Below are 14,481 nucleotides of genomic sequence, written 5' to 3' on the forward strand. Positions count from 1 at the left end.
TCAAAATGTCTTATTTTTTGATTAATTCACTCCCCCTTATCTGTGCTTGAAGCAAAATGGAAAAACGTGTTTTACCAGTGCCAGTTTTTCTCGAAGCTATTTTTCACATGTACCTTCAGGACAGTAAGTCACATCTTCAGTTACAGTAAAGCAGGACTATACCTTTTTCCAGAAAAGCCAGCTGGGTTTTGGATTGTAAATGTCATGTTTACAACATACAGCTTTGACACAGTCTTACAACTTCTGGAGCTTAATGGAAAATTCAATATCCCCCGAACGAAGCCACTGTTAAGAAAAATCTGAGGATGCCAAAATCTCAGGTGCTTACCTTTGTCATTGCTACTTGTTGGTGTTGGAGGGGGAAGCCCAGGCTTAGATTTGTCATAATTGTTAAAGCTCTGGCTGCGTCGATTGTTGGCACTAATAGAACCACGAGCTTTGGCCTCACTGCCTGCAGCGGACACCCTCGTGGTGGGGCCTGGAAGTCTGATGAAAGAATTACAATATGATTAAATATATTTAAAAAGTGCTCTGGGAAAGAAACTATGGAATACCATGCATAAGCTGAAAAGAAAAGGATCAATACCACAAGTATATACTCATAACAGTCTTTGTTCTTTTATAAGAACAAATCAAAAAATCATCCTAGATGAAAAACATATGGCAAACAAGCTACAGTCTGAATTGTTTTACATCAGAAAAAAATACCCTGAACCGAAATTAATGGTCACTTGCCATACATCTTGTGACTCAGAATTAGTTGCAAGTAAATTCAGTGGAGCAATACCACCACTGGTAGAAGGTTAAGGCTAAGTGAGACACTACTGTTCTTAAACCAGATTGCTGGACATTTATATTATATGCTGGACACATAAGGGCTACGCTTATTTTGGAAATAACAATGAGACAGAACATGGCTGCCTTTTCCCTTGTAGAGAAGCACATCACATCTCTGCTCTGAAAGCTACAAAGCCTAGCAGCCAAGCCCAGCAAAACTTTAACTTGGTTTAATTATTGGAGCCTATAAAAATCACACAAAGCTTAAGTTCCCCCTCTTAGGGCAACCACGTTATCTGTGAGCTGGTATAAGACCCTGGTTTAAACTGGGTCAATCTCATCCAGCATTTCCTTACCGTAGCCTGTATTTACAAGATTTAGCTGTTTACCTAGAAAAAAAATGTAGTTAGGATTCTGGAGTAAGAAAGAAAGACAGGGAGGGATACTACTTTCATGCTTTTCAGGCAAAAGGGGAGGGGGAATACTTTTCTACAAAGCCCAACGGAATTAGGAAAACCACTGGCATCACATCTCAGAACAATATGTGTGCTTGAGTCCTTCAAAGTCAAAGTTCATAGATAAAGTTTCCATGTTTGCACTGTATTTTGTGCACTAAGGAGCACATATATCTACACTCCAAATAGATGAAATATTAAAAATTGGAAGATCTGGTAGTTGCTCAAACTACATTCTGAAGAGAGTCCGTCAAACAGCTCACTGTTTTGAAAAGCAAGGACACCACATTAAAGTCTAAAAGATAGAACCAGTTCATGTCACCTACAGTAGCAATAAAAGGGAACACTCTTGGCCGTCTCTGTACCTTCTGTATAGTAGAATCTCTTTAAAACTTCTTTACATAAACCACAAAAAAGTAATTGTCTTAAATAACTTGTGCCAATAATAGGCTAAAATGTAGAAGGCCCAGTTGTCAGAGAGAATGGGGATGCAACCGACCAAATCACCGTTGTGCCTATGGGAAGGAAGAGAAGCCAGGGAAGGAGTCTGGCAGTGCTTCCTAAATAAACTGACTTCTCCAAGACCAGTGAAGAAATAGGAAATATGAAAAGAAACATAAAGGAAAAGAGCAAAAATGTCAGCAGCTGCATGCACATGCTTTCAAAGCTCAAAAGAGGGTAAGACGTAAGGGCACCATTCAAATACAAAACCAAAAATTAATTTACAAACTCAAACCACCACAGATCTGGCACAGCACATCATGGTTCTGAGGTTGACTTTGCTGAAGCCTTTTAGACGAGCCCCTCAATTTATCCAGCCTTTTTCAACACTGGGGGGTGCTAGAAAGTTGTACATACTCATCGCTGCAGCAAGGTGTAAATGAGAACACCCCAGAGATGCTTCATCCACTGTAGAGAAGACTACATGGGAAGAAGCAGAGACAAACCAGGGACAAACGCTGTTCTTGAGAAGTTGGAAGTCACCAAGACAAGGAAGTTCATTAAGAGTTTGTTTTGCTTAATAGGAAACGAGCTAGGCTTCCTACAGGTAGGAAGGACGCACAAGATACCTCAGCCGAAAGTTTCTACCCAGTGATAAAACATTGTGAGTACCGGCCAACCACTGCAGGAAGGCTACTAGAGCCCCCCGTACTGGGAGGGGAGTTTTCTAGCAGGGCTTGGCAGGAGGGAAGGGATAATGTTCTTCTACCAATGGGTAAGAAAAGGCTCCCCACACATGCCCACACAGGTTTTGCAAATCTGTCACTTTTTAAAGTAAATAAAGCTACTCAAACCATGTGAGCACTCAAGAAGTGACAAGTTTTCGATTCAAGACAGTATTATCACTGCCAATAAAAACATACCGAGAATAAAAAACATACGTGCTAAAAACACTCTTGAAGAAGATATCACTTCTCTTAGACTTTTTTTCCCCCCCGGTAGTTTAACTGACTGATTTTAAGCCCCTGCTTTTGGTATTAGGCCAAGATATTTCACAGCAGTGCCTGTGAAATCTAGGGGGAAAAAAAAATGGGTTCAGGGAGACGTTTCTAGCTTCTTGCTATTGGAGACAAGGTACTGAGCTCGGAGAATACTCTCCATTACTGCACTTCAGCACCTCTTCTAGGCAAATACGAATTGTCAAGCTGTAATTAAGATCAAGAGAGAAATTGAAAAGGAAACATGGGACATTTTAACAGGTGTTATACTGCAGACCTTCGCTGTTGTCATAGAAGAAATAAGATGGGGGAAATAAATCCAAAGTATATAGCAGAACTAACAATCTATACAAACTTGCCAAGCTGAATAAAAATCATTAGTAACAGTTCACAAGCTTAGCAAAAACAGTATAGTATAGTTTACCAATGTATAACTATATAAAAATTCCTAGTAAAACATTTTAATATATTATAGTAGTAAAAGTAAACATGATTAATAACCACTTTAATAACACAGCAACCTTTATGATCACCAAGATGAGATGGGCACACAAGCTGGCATGCAAGTCATGCTGGGGTTCAGGAAAAAAATTGATGGAAATACTTATGAATCATTTTCAGGGAGATTAGATGTGCTCAGCTTCAGAGCACTGGGGAGTGCCGGAGCTCTGATGAGACAGACCCACACGGTGCTGTTTGGGCTCACATGGTGCATGTGATGCTCTCCTTACTAGCTAAGACACTTGCCCGACGCTAGCTTCAGTGATGCAGATCTAAATACAGCTAATACAGATGTGTACAGTGGGGAGAGAACTCCAGAACCATGTTTTGTTCTCAAAAGCAGAAGCTCATAAGGACAAGAAAACCAAATCATTTTCTTGCGGGCCAAAATGCATTCGACACGTTGAAAAAAAGAAAAAAATTAAAATCCGTCTAACACTTCCACGTTTCAGCTGTTGGTAAAAAGCCTAGTTACAAACAAGGAGGTAAATATTTTCAACGGGAACCTTAAACATGCATCCAGAAATATTGCAAAAGGATTATTCATGCTTTGCAGAAGATGAAGAAATGCAAACCTAGAAGACTTTTTCTGACCAAGAGTGAATCGGATGATTTTGCTTTGGGATGGGTCCCTGGGAGATGCACTGTATGACAGGAAAGAAAAAGCGGAAGATAACATTGAACAAAGAAACTTTTTTTTTTAAGCCAGTGAACTTAGTAACTAGCTTTAGGGAGGAAAGAGTTTTTATGAATTTCACAGGAAAAAAAAGCTTCTTGCCTCAGTATAACTTTATGTCAAACCTCCCAAAATCTGAAATGAATTAATTTTTATAGAGTAATGAACATGCAATTCTGCATGCAAACCCTGATTTTATTACTGTTTTCTTTCTCAATCTTTTATTATATGTATTTTTCTGCAGATTCTGAGCAATTTCACTTTAGTATATACTAAGAAAACATGACATTTAAGACCTTCAGGTTAGATATTTTTAAATTATTTGAAACCCAGCACAATGCGCACAATGGACTGAAAATATCACAGCAATATTCAAATGGTACCATGCATCTCTGCATGTTTTTGACAGAAAAGTTGCAGAAATATGTTCAAGTACATCTTTGTTTTACAGTAATTATTTCCTGTACAAGTTTATATATGCTGTAGCAACACTATGTTTTTCAATTATACAAAAATATTGTTTACACCCAAAATGAGCATGATTCATGAAGACATAAGCAAAAGCCAAATAAGCTTTCAGTAGTCTCACTTAGAAGGCCTCATTTAAACTGTTTACATTCCTCATAAAGCAGCACTTAAGCTAGTGTTCACCTTAATATGTGTTATTTTAACACAAATAAGCCTTCACTTAATTTGAGATATTAAAAAAAGCCTTCATACTTGAGTAATTGTGCAAATATGGCTTCAGCCTTTAATCCTGCCCACTTATGCCCACTAAAACCCCCACTCTCTTAGCAGTGGAAGGGTCAGACAAGCAGAAGGCTGTACGTGCATTCCCGGTAACACTGCCTTCATAAATTGCTTTTATTCTAACCTGGAAAGAGCACCCCTAGGATTAAAGACATTCAAGGGACAAAGATTCTCTCTACTTATTTGTATTCTGATCTAGGAGCACCAACAAACACCAATTGTGAAAATTATTTTTCATGTAAGCCAGCAGCATATTATTTTTGACCAATAAGCCTAGATTTGATTTTGACTGTCACCAGCCGTGATAAGCTCTATTTCTTTTACCACTGTCAGAGCCTTCCACTTCTTAGGACTGAAATTCTTGTAAACTGAGAACCGAAGCTGGTTTTCACATGCCCAAGGTATGTATTCTGTAGTGGCAATGATATACGTGGTTTGCAAGTAGAAAGAAGCAAAAGGAATACTGGGGAAAAAAGTCCTTATAAAATACCATGGTTACTTGGTCTAGCAGGTATTTTGCACCCATTGAACTGCATATTTCCAGCACTGAGAACATATTTAAGCACATCCGTTTTGATTTCCGAAGGCGTGAAGTCAATTGCTACCCAGCACTCGATTTCCAACACACTCTTTATTCTAGAGTAGAACTAAAGAAAGAAGTTTCTTTGGCTTTTGAATACCTTTAGCAAGAAGAAAAAAAAGAAATAAACAATGAAAAAAAACCAACTTAAAGGAAATTTCCCCACCTTGACTGCATTTCTGGCTGTGCTTTCAACTGATGCTGCGCAGCTTGCGGGGGCTGTTGGCACGGAGTCTGGAGCAAAGCTGGCACCTGCTGCTGCGGTACCCCGACCTGGCACTGGGATGGAGGCCCTGCTTGCTGGGACGCTGGGGGAGGTTGCTGGGATGGATGGTGGTGTGGTTGCTGTTTCTGTGGCTGCTGTTGCTGTTGCTTGTATCGAGATAAACTGAAGAAAAGGCCCAAGATGGCCTTTAGATTCCCATTCCTGATTTCTGTAAGGCAATGTTCAGAATCAGTCGTCAGCCACCAGTTGTTGTTTCTCGCTGACAGTACAGCGGGTCAGCCGCTGCACTCTTCATAACGCGGTCTGAACTCAATTCCTTTAGGATATGACAGGCTTTCTGCACATCTAATCGGCATTACAGCTGATTACCAGTGAGCACCAACTACAAATAAATAACTAATTTCTCCCCTGTGGTGACTGCACGATGCCTTCCATTTCTGCTGTAGTCTGCGTGTTAACGCCAATGTGCTTAAAAAGATAGTTCCTTTAAACTAAAGTAACCAAACCAACCAAAAGAAAAACCCCACAACAAGTGTATTAACAACATCACACTGTAAGTGATTACTCAGTTATCACACAGTATTCTATCATTTCTGGAATATCAGACTAATTGTTTCCACTAAGAAAATCTGATACAAGTTTTGCACTAGCAAAAATGATTACTGGGTGAAATAGCTGTATTAAAACAGATAATTACCAGTTTGATACTATCACAAGCTAATAAAGAATGGATACCCAAGGTACCTAAAGATAGTTTGACAGTGAATGCATAAACATTTCAATTCCTAAAAGTCATCCTGTTCTTCTGTGCAATACCAAATGCAAAAATGTAAAAACAAACAGAAGTACAAAGATAAAGACATGTACCAGAACATGCAGTTAACAGCTGTATCATAATTAATATGCAAAAGCGCCAATTCAGTCTTGCAGACAACCTTAATAATGTACCATGACACAATTATTTAGCATGTTTAATTTCCTAAATTAAAAAAGTGAATTATAAAAGCTACATCAAACAGCCGAACTTTTGCATGCGCTATATCTAACACCTGAACTAATAAAACTTACTGTTGCCCTATGCTTTTATATCCCTCCACACGGATTAGTGCCAGAGGGGAAGAAAAGGATACGTGGCAAGACAGTGGCCAAGCACAAAAGTGAGAATCAGAATTTTAATTTCTGTTCCCAGTTCTGGCTGAAAGGTTGTTCTGACTTTGTAATGGGCCCTGCTCTACCCTTTATTCCCTCTCCCAGCCACATTTCTGCTCGTATTGCTCATCTTTGCTGTGTAAAAATCTTCTGTTCTTAACCCCAAGCCCTTTACCCAGCAAATCTCAGGCTCACGGCTTAAAAATTTTGCTCTCCTTTCTATACCAGCTTCCAGCTTTGGTCTCCTTGTCTACCCGTGCCTCAATCTACCTTTTCTTGCTAGCCATTAATCTAATTTACTTTCTTCCTTAATTTTATTTTGGCCCATGACCACCTCCTCAGCAACTCCTAGACCTTATCTAAGTGGTCCTGGTCATCACCCAGGCCCAGGACATTCCTTTCCTTTCCTCTCCTACTTCTTGACTAAATTTCCTTACTGATTTTTTCCTCCCTGCAGTCTGGCCCCTCCACCACTGCTCCTTCCCACCACTGCCCCGCTCCCTTGTTTAAATGATTATCAATCCCAGGGCCCTTGAGCAGCCATTCTCTGTCTTCCTTTGTTTTCTTAGCCGATTTTAGTCTCTTCCTGGACAGCGGGGTCCCAATGAATCCTGCCTGTTTCCCCTTTTCCCAGTCCGCTCCTGCTCCCATGCAGTGTCCTGCCACAAACCCAGCCTCCTCCCACCGCCATCAGCATCTGCACCAGGCAGGTTCCTTCTCTAATCTGCCTGTGTTTAGCTAGGGAGGACACGCGATGGAAGTAGACAATAAAGTAAAACAGACACAAAAGACAGCAAAGCACAGTAAAAAGGATCTCCTTATCTTCAGTAAAGAACTGAAATTACTCATGGGAATTGTAAGGAAAGTAGCACTTAATCACTGGCCGAAGCATAACTAAACAGAGCCAGAGGCACTGGGAAGCTTAACTGCACAAATACGGGCCAGAAGATAAAAGAAATTACCATGGGTCTGCGTGTTTAAACTTAGCAAAGCTATATGCAATTGGAGGACTTGATTTCAATGTGAATTGAGAGGCGATTGTAACAATAACCCCAACTGAAACCTGTTGCTTTCTATGTCTGTCTGTCTTCTGCTGTATTTATCAGAACAACAACCTGCTTTTGACATTTTTCTAAGGTGACCAAAACACAATAATCAAAAGAAAAACACCTTTAAAAAGTTTCAAAAATCTTTCCCTCTGGGTTTTACGCAAAATATTTCAAACGGGACTTTCAGAGGTGGTTTTGTTTCTCTTATCTTAAAGACAGACTGAGGTAATTCACCTGGCAGTTTGCCCCTGCACTTTGTACAACACGAGTATTTCAAAGAGTACTTCAACCTCACTGCGTTCTGCCCATCAGTGCAGTCTCAACTGCTTCCTGCTTTAAGTCCCCTCCAGTCCACGCGTCAGCTTAAATATCCACGTTAACTTAAATAAGGACAGGCATGTCGCCCACCCATTTTAAGTTTGGATCCCAAAATTACTCGTCTTGTATATCTGAAACAAACACTCTAGACATTTGAGGAGAAACTGGAATTTGTTTTTCAGAGAATCCACACAAATCTGCCCTTTGGAAATTTCCATACGGGAATATCTGCGTTGCTGTGTGGTTCACCTACAGCTGGAACTTCCACCACTGTAGCTTGTCAATCATCCTTCTCTGTCTTCACAAAAACACACTGGACTCGGTGGAAATTGAAAAAAAAAAAAAGTTCAGGACAAAGAAAAGGTAAAGAACAAAATTTCTGCAAATCATAAATTACTCATTATGTACAGAATACAGATCAAAGCAAACCAATGAAGAAGAAAAATAGTCTATCACTTAGTCAAGCTTGTTTGCATCTGCATCTGTAAAGCTTATTTTGTAGCTGATTCTGTAAAGCACGTGGGACTAGAAAAAACAGAACTAGTTTACATGGACTAGACCGGTTAGCCAAAGTGGCTAGCAGGAGTACAAATTAAGAATCACTGCACATTCCTTAGCTTGCACCTATCCTCCCAGGAAACAGGGCTGTCATATCGTCCTGGTTTTGGCAGGGATAGAGTTAATTTCCTTCCTAGTAGCTGGTACAGTGCTGTGTTTTGGAGGACCAGAACGATGTTGATAACACACCGATGTTTTAGTTGTTGCTGAGCAGTGCTTACACTAGTCAAGGACTCTTCAGCTTCCCACGCTCTACCGACTGAGAAGGCTGGAGGGGCACAAGAAGCTGGGAGGGGGCACAGCCAGGACAGCTGACCCAAACTGGCCAAAGGGACATTCCATACCATGGGACGTCACGCTCAGTAGTAAAGAAACTGGGGGAAAGCTGGCCGCGGGTGCCGCTTCTTGGGGACTGGCTGGGCATCGGTCGGCGGGTGGTGAGCAATTGCATTGTGCATCACTTGCTTTGTATATTATCATTATTATTGTTACTATTGTTATTATTTTATTTCAATTATTAAACTGTTTTTATCTCAACCCACGAGTTTTCTCACTTCTACTCTTCCAATTCTCTCCCCCATCCCACCGGGGGTGGGGGGGGAGTGAGTGAGCGAGCGGCTGTGTGGTGCTCAGTTGCCGACTGAGGTTAAACCACGACACATATATACATACTATTCACCCCTAGAGACAGTGGGTGTCTGCTTCTGTCGCTTTGCACTAGCCTCTTATGGTTGACCACTGAGGGATTCTGCATGCGGTCCCCATCAACCCTTCTTAGCTCATTTAAGAGGCGACACAAGATGGTCTGCTGAACAGAACCAAAATGAAAAAAATCAGGAAATTCTGTCCACAAGTGAATGATGGGAGAGGAGAGAAAAGGCCAAAGTAACTACACACAGGTCTGAATTTAAGACAAAATGTTGAGAAGTAGATATACTTCACAGTTGATCCAGGACACATCACAAAGTACAGACAGACAGACTCAACCTCAGTCAGCACATGCTCTAGGCTGGCTGGCCTCTAAGCTGACTTTAGAGATCCAAAGCTACCTGAACAGCTCTGGGATGATGGGAATGATGAAGGGAAATGCAAGAAGGAATTAATTCCCACCACACACACTAGATCTGCAAGCATTTTTTGATAATTAAAGAGTAATTTTTTGGAAGACTGTACATAACTGTACTTAGTGTGGTATCATCAAAATTTGGCAGCATGGTAAGTGTCCTACTCAGGTACGCTTAAAAAAGCACTGTGGGATATTTGTGCTGCGGAAACAAAAATTCCACCTTGACACTGGAAAGGACCTAAAGGACCTAAAATGGATGAACTGCAGTACTGCAGAGTGTGCACGCTGAAATTTATGTACCTACAGAAGCATGAATGTCATTTTAGAGGCAAAAGCCCAAGCTGAATCGTGGTTGTTCCAAAGTCTAGTGAGACGTTTTACTTTCATCGCTTTATAGTTTCATGATTTGCTCAGCTGATCATTACCCAGCCAATCTGTCAGCCAGAAGAGGTGCAGCTGCAATCTACAACATCAGTTTGAGTTTTTACTGCACATTTATGTTCTCCATAATCTTCAAAATCTTGGCAGCGAGGAGATATTGTGTGAAGGAGGGCAAGCTTAGCTGGGCAGCTGCAATTCCAGGAGTCTAAAACCCAGCTCAGTGTGGAAACAAGTTTAAGAGTGTGGGTATGGAGAGACAGCTCAAAGCGATGGACAATAAAAAATTGCAGCAAGAAGATAAAAGAATTTTCCAGCATCCCCCATAGTTTTCTTTAGTAACTACAAATGGAGATTTTAGGATTTAAGAATCTTTGAGAAGGGCTCCACATTGCTGGGGAAGGAGGGGCCTGTCTAGCGTAGTATGATCATCATCAGTGACTGCAGATCCTTAGCATCTTCACTGTATAAATCCATAAAAAAAGACTATGTCTAAGTGGCACGCACCTATCAAAGCTGGATTTTTTAATACTGGAAGGATATGCTACATGAAGACCCAAACTATTTCAACATTTAGGAGTCATCCAAATCCCAGTTTTGAATCATTAACTTCCCTCCACACTAAAACTGCACTGGTGAAAAATATGTGTTCTCAAGCAACCCAGGAGAGACTTCAATGTTTATTCCCATTTGGAAGCGATCACAATCTTCTCCTTCCTCCTAGATGGGGATCTGCCAGTGAAGTAAACAAAGTTATTTGCAGTTGACCTAACAGGTCTTGGCAACTTGCACAGAAACACTGGCTTGTTTGGTTACGGTCAATTTTAAGTGATTCTGTGTCCTCTCTTGTTCAGCCTCCTTTCTCAGCACAGTTAAGGAGTGACTAAGAACAGAAATTGAATTTATTGTTGAATTCAGGTCTTTTAACTTCATTTTACAAAAAATGTTCCTTCCCTCCCCCTCTCTAGCTGTCACTTTTCCTTCCATGTTAGTGGTGGAGCCAGTAAATGTTCTCATTCCTATGTTGGCAGCCAACATTACTGGTCTCTTCTTAGCTTCCGTATGATTTAATATGTTAATTCCTAGACAGTATAAAAGAAAGGAAGAAGTACAAAATCGGCAGAAGCCATGGGATAACCTATATCCCGCTGAGTCGTGTTGTTTTGGCGGGAGAGCAATGAACATTAATCATGTCGTCCCTTCCCCGGCGTGAACAACACTAGGCTGCCAACTTCGCACACAGAGACAGTCTTCCCATCAACTAATAGGCTATTTTTCTTAGATTTTGCATTGTATCATGACAGGTAAATAACGTGAAGTTTATTACATTTTTACAATATTTACATATCACGTCAAGGTGGAAATTGGCTTTTACCAGGGACTCGGTTGCATTTACTTTGTAACCATTTCCTGGTAAACAAGCTTTCCGCTGTTAGAAATTTTAGCTCATACTTTCTTTTCTTGACATGAGAATCTTTCTGATTATAACTGAGCTATCAAGGCATATAACGCAGGCAGTACTGGGGCTGACAATATTAAAGCTTCTCTTTGGAGGAAAATATTTGTTATTGGTGTTCTAACCCAGCTTAAGGACACACCACAGAAAAAGACAGCTAGCCTTCAGCCCCCTCTTCTCCTGTTAGTTCTGGTAACAGCAGGTTAGAACAACGTGTACTAAATATCTGCTACTTTGCTTTCCCCGCTTACAAACCACCTAAAACTTAGTGAAATTACACTTCGAATAAACATTTTCAAGTGGCTTGTAAGATCTCATAGACTAGGGTGAGGTAGGGGGGTTATCTTTTGAGGACAGCAAGGAATTCTTTAAGCTATTTTCCAAATTGCCAAAACGTAATTTTAAATTGTAATTTTTAATAACAGTTTTAAAAAGTAATAGCTTTAATTTTATAGTAATTTTATGAAAGTTTTTATAATTTCGTAGTATTGTTTAAATGTAATGTACATATATAAAACTTGCGTACACGATGGTTTCACCATAAAGTTCATCCACAGTGGTTGTCTGGAATGCATTTCATATCATCATTTACCATCAGTAAGGGAAGGTGTGTTTCAGCTAAGATTTCAAATCACGATCACAGAGCGCGCGGTGCTGGGTTTTGGATTTGTGACTAAAACAGCGTCGGTAAGGCACCGGTGCTTTGGCTATTGCTGAGCAATACTTGCAGAGCGTCAAGGCCTTCTCTTTTTCCCACCCTGCCCTCCCGCAATGTGCAGGCTGGGGGTGGGCAAGAGGCTGGGAGGGGACACGACCTGGACAGCTGACCCCAACTGACCAAAGGGTTATCCCATGCCATATGACGTCATGCTCAGTAATAAAAACGGAGGTGGGTGGCGGGAGGGTGTTGGGGAGGTAGGGGTTGCTTGGAAACTGGCTGGGCATCTGTCTACTTGTGGGCGGTGGTGAGTGATCGCCTCTGCATCGCTTGTTCTGTTTTCCTCTTCCTCTTTCCTTCTCTCATTAAACTATCCTTATCCTGACCCATGCATTTTCTCACTTCTGCTCTTCCCATTCTCTCCAGTGCTTAGCTCCCGGCCGGGGTCAGCCCACCACACCTACACATCCTTTCTTGCCTTCCTTCTTGGAGCTATAGGATTCCTTCAGAGGAAGAAAACACAGCTTTAAACATACAGGCAATTAAGTTATTCACACACAAGTAAATGTACGGGCATGATTTGATGCTATAACCCCCTCCTCAAAACTAAGTTTGCAAAGAGTCACCAAATCTAACTGAAGGTTTCACCTGATGCCACACATCCAATTATTTGTTCTGGGAAGCTCTGAAGGAGATGTCGTATAATATATTCAAAGTTTGCTTTAGCAGCTACCGAACCCAATTGCTTTCCCAGCGTATTTAAATGAAAGTATAAGTGAAAGCTGGTGCTGAGGATGACAGAAATCTGATCTCTTAACAAGACAGTAGTTAAAGAGCTTCTGAGCCCAAAGGTACCATACCTTCTGACATATATCATATACTGGCATAAAGGAATATAGTGTGCTGAGTCACGTTTGGGTTTCAGAAAAATTCTGGTGCTCTTCAAAAGCAGAGTGATTAATTCAAGGTCAGAATGTCTTTTTCTTTTCTGTTTTGGTTCAAAACGTGGATTTTACTGTTTTGTGCATTTGGAAACAAACTTTTAAAAAAAAAATCTTTCTTTAAAAAAGAAAAGAAAGCCAGATACTTCTTCAGGTAAGAGAATAACTGAAAAATGAGGAAATAAATTTCTCTCTCAAAAGGCAAACAACCACCAGCAGTTCACTTTAAATATCTGTAAAATCTACACTCTGATCAATGTGCCAATTATAGAACTTAGATGAGAAATTTCTGGTTTTGAACAGAACAAAACAAAGAAGTGACTGAATTCTAATTCAGTCTCATTGATTATTTTTGCAAGTCAGCTGTGTGGAGATTAGATATACATTTTTACCTACCTTTCATACTGAGGAGGGGAAAAAAGGAGTAAAGACTGTCAAAAGTTTGATTATCCATAGTAATCTTCCATTACGCTCCATGTGCTGGTTGCAATCACAAGCAGTAATTCAGGTTCCTCATTTAAAATGAAATTTTAAACAACCGATTGACTCACCTTCTGCTGACAGCCCCTGTATGTTAATTCCCTTAGCAGCCAAGAAACTCAGGCATGCATCTATGTTTTCAATCTGTTCAAGAACAAACAAAAAAAAAAGGAGACACAAAGAGAAAATGCATTGTAGTAAGTGTTTACTTTCATCTCCCGCCACCCTTTATTGCGCTCAGTCTTTGTATCACATAACAAGTCCCTTTGCTCATTATGTGAAAACCACAACATGAAACCTCCTCAGTTACTAAGGCCCTAAATTGATTGAGCATTACGTGGGTCAGGACTTTCTGTTATTTGTACTTGCACGAAGCAAGTTATTTAATACTCTAACCACGAAAGAGGATCACTACATATCTTACTAAAGGGTCAAGGATGTTATGCCAGGATTTCTAACCTACAATAAGTATAACAAACATGAAACCGAAAATAAACATGGAGGCCACATTTGCTTGAGAAGGCAGATTACCACTTGCTCTTAAGTTGACAGCTGGCAAAAGTTTCCAGCCACAAAAGCAGTCAAATATAAAAACTGTAACTGGAAACCTCAGCTGGAATCCAAAAAATGGTCACTGGCGACATCCTCTGCGTGTCAGAAATGACAGGCAACTCTGGTCGCTCACTGTGGGGCAAATCCTGCCCTTCAGAGAGATGGTACAATGGCATTAAATCGCATGGGATAAAATGAATTTTGACCAGGTAGGGTCTTCTGCACAACAAGTCTGACTGTTAGTGACTACAGCTGCTATATAGAGACTGCATTCAAATCCTGCCTAACAAGGTGAACTCCAGAAGGCTAGGAAGAGTTAGGCATTTTTTCCCCTGTATCTCAACATCACAGTAGAGATCTTGCAGTAGCTTCACGCCTAGTTTCCCACCAAGCTACCACCAAAGCTCTGCTGTCATACTCAGAAGACGCAGAGAGATGCCAGCCCTCCCCAGACCACAGCACTTCTATGCAG

The 14,481-nt window shown here is 40.7% G+C and overlaps 1 protein-coding gene across 1 annotated transcript in view; it reads right to left on the reverse strand.

Annotated features, from left to right (window-relative positions):
* NAV2 (neuron navigator 2) overlaps positions 1-14,481 on the reverse strand; it is a 242,657-nt gene that overhangs the window by 136,184 nt on the left and 91,992 nt on the right. The window contains 4 exon segments of the mRNA XM_009334531.1: positions 329-486; positions 3,748-3,816; positions 5,345-5,612; positions 13,529-13,601. Coding sequence (XP_009332806.1) covers positions 329-486; positions 3,748-3,816; positions 5,345-5,612; positions 13,529-13,601 — 568 coding nt within the window.

This window comes from Pygoscelis adeliae, unplaced genomic scaffold (genome assembly GCF_000699105.1).
Source record: "Pygoscelis adeliae isolate BGI_AS28 unplaced genomic scaffold, ASM69910v1 Scaffold171, whole genome shotgun sequence".
Lineage (NCBI taxonomy): Eukaryota > Metazoa > Chordata > Aves > Sphenisciformes > Spheniscidae > Pygoscelis > Pygoscelis adeliae.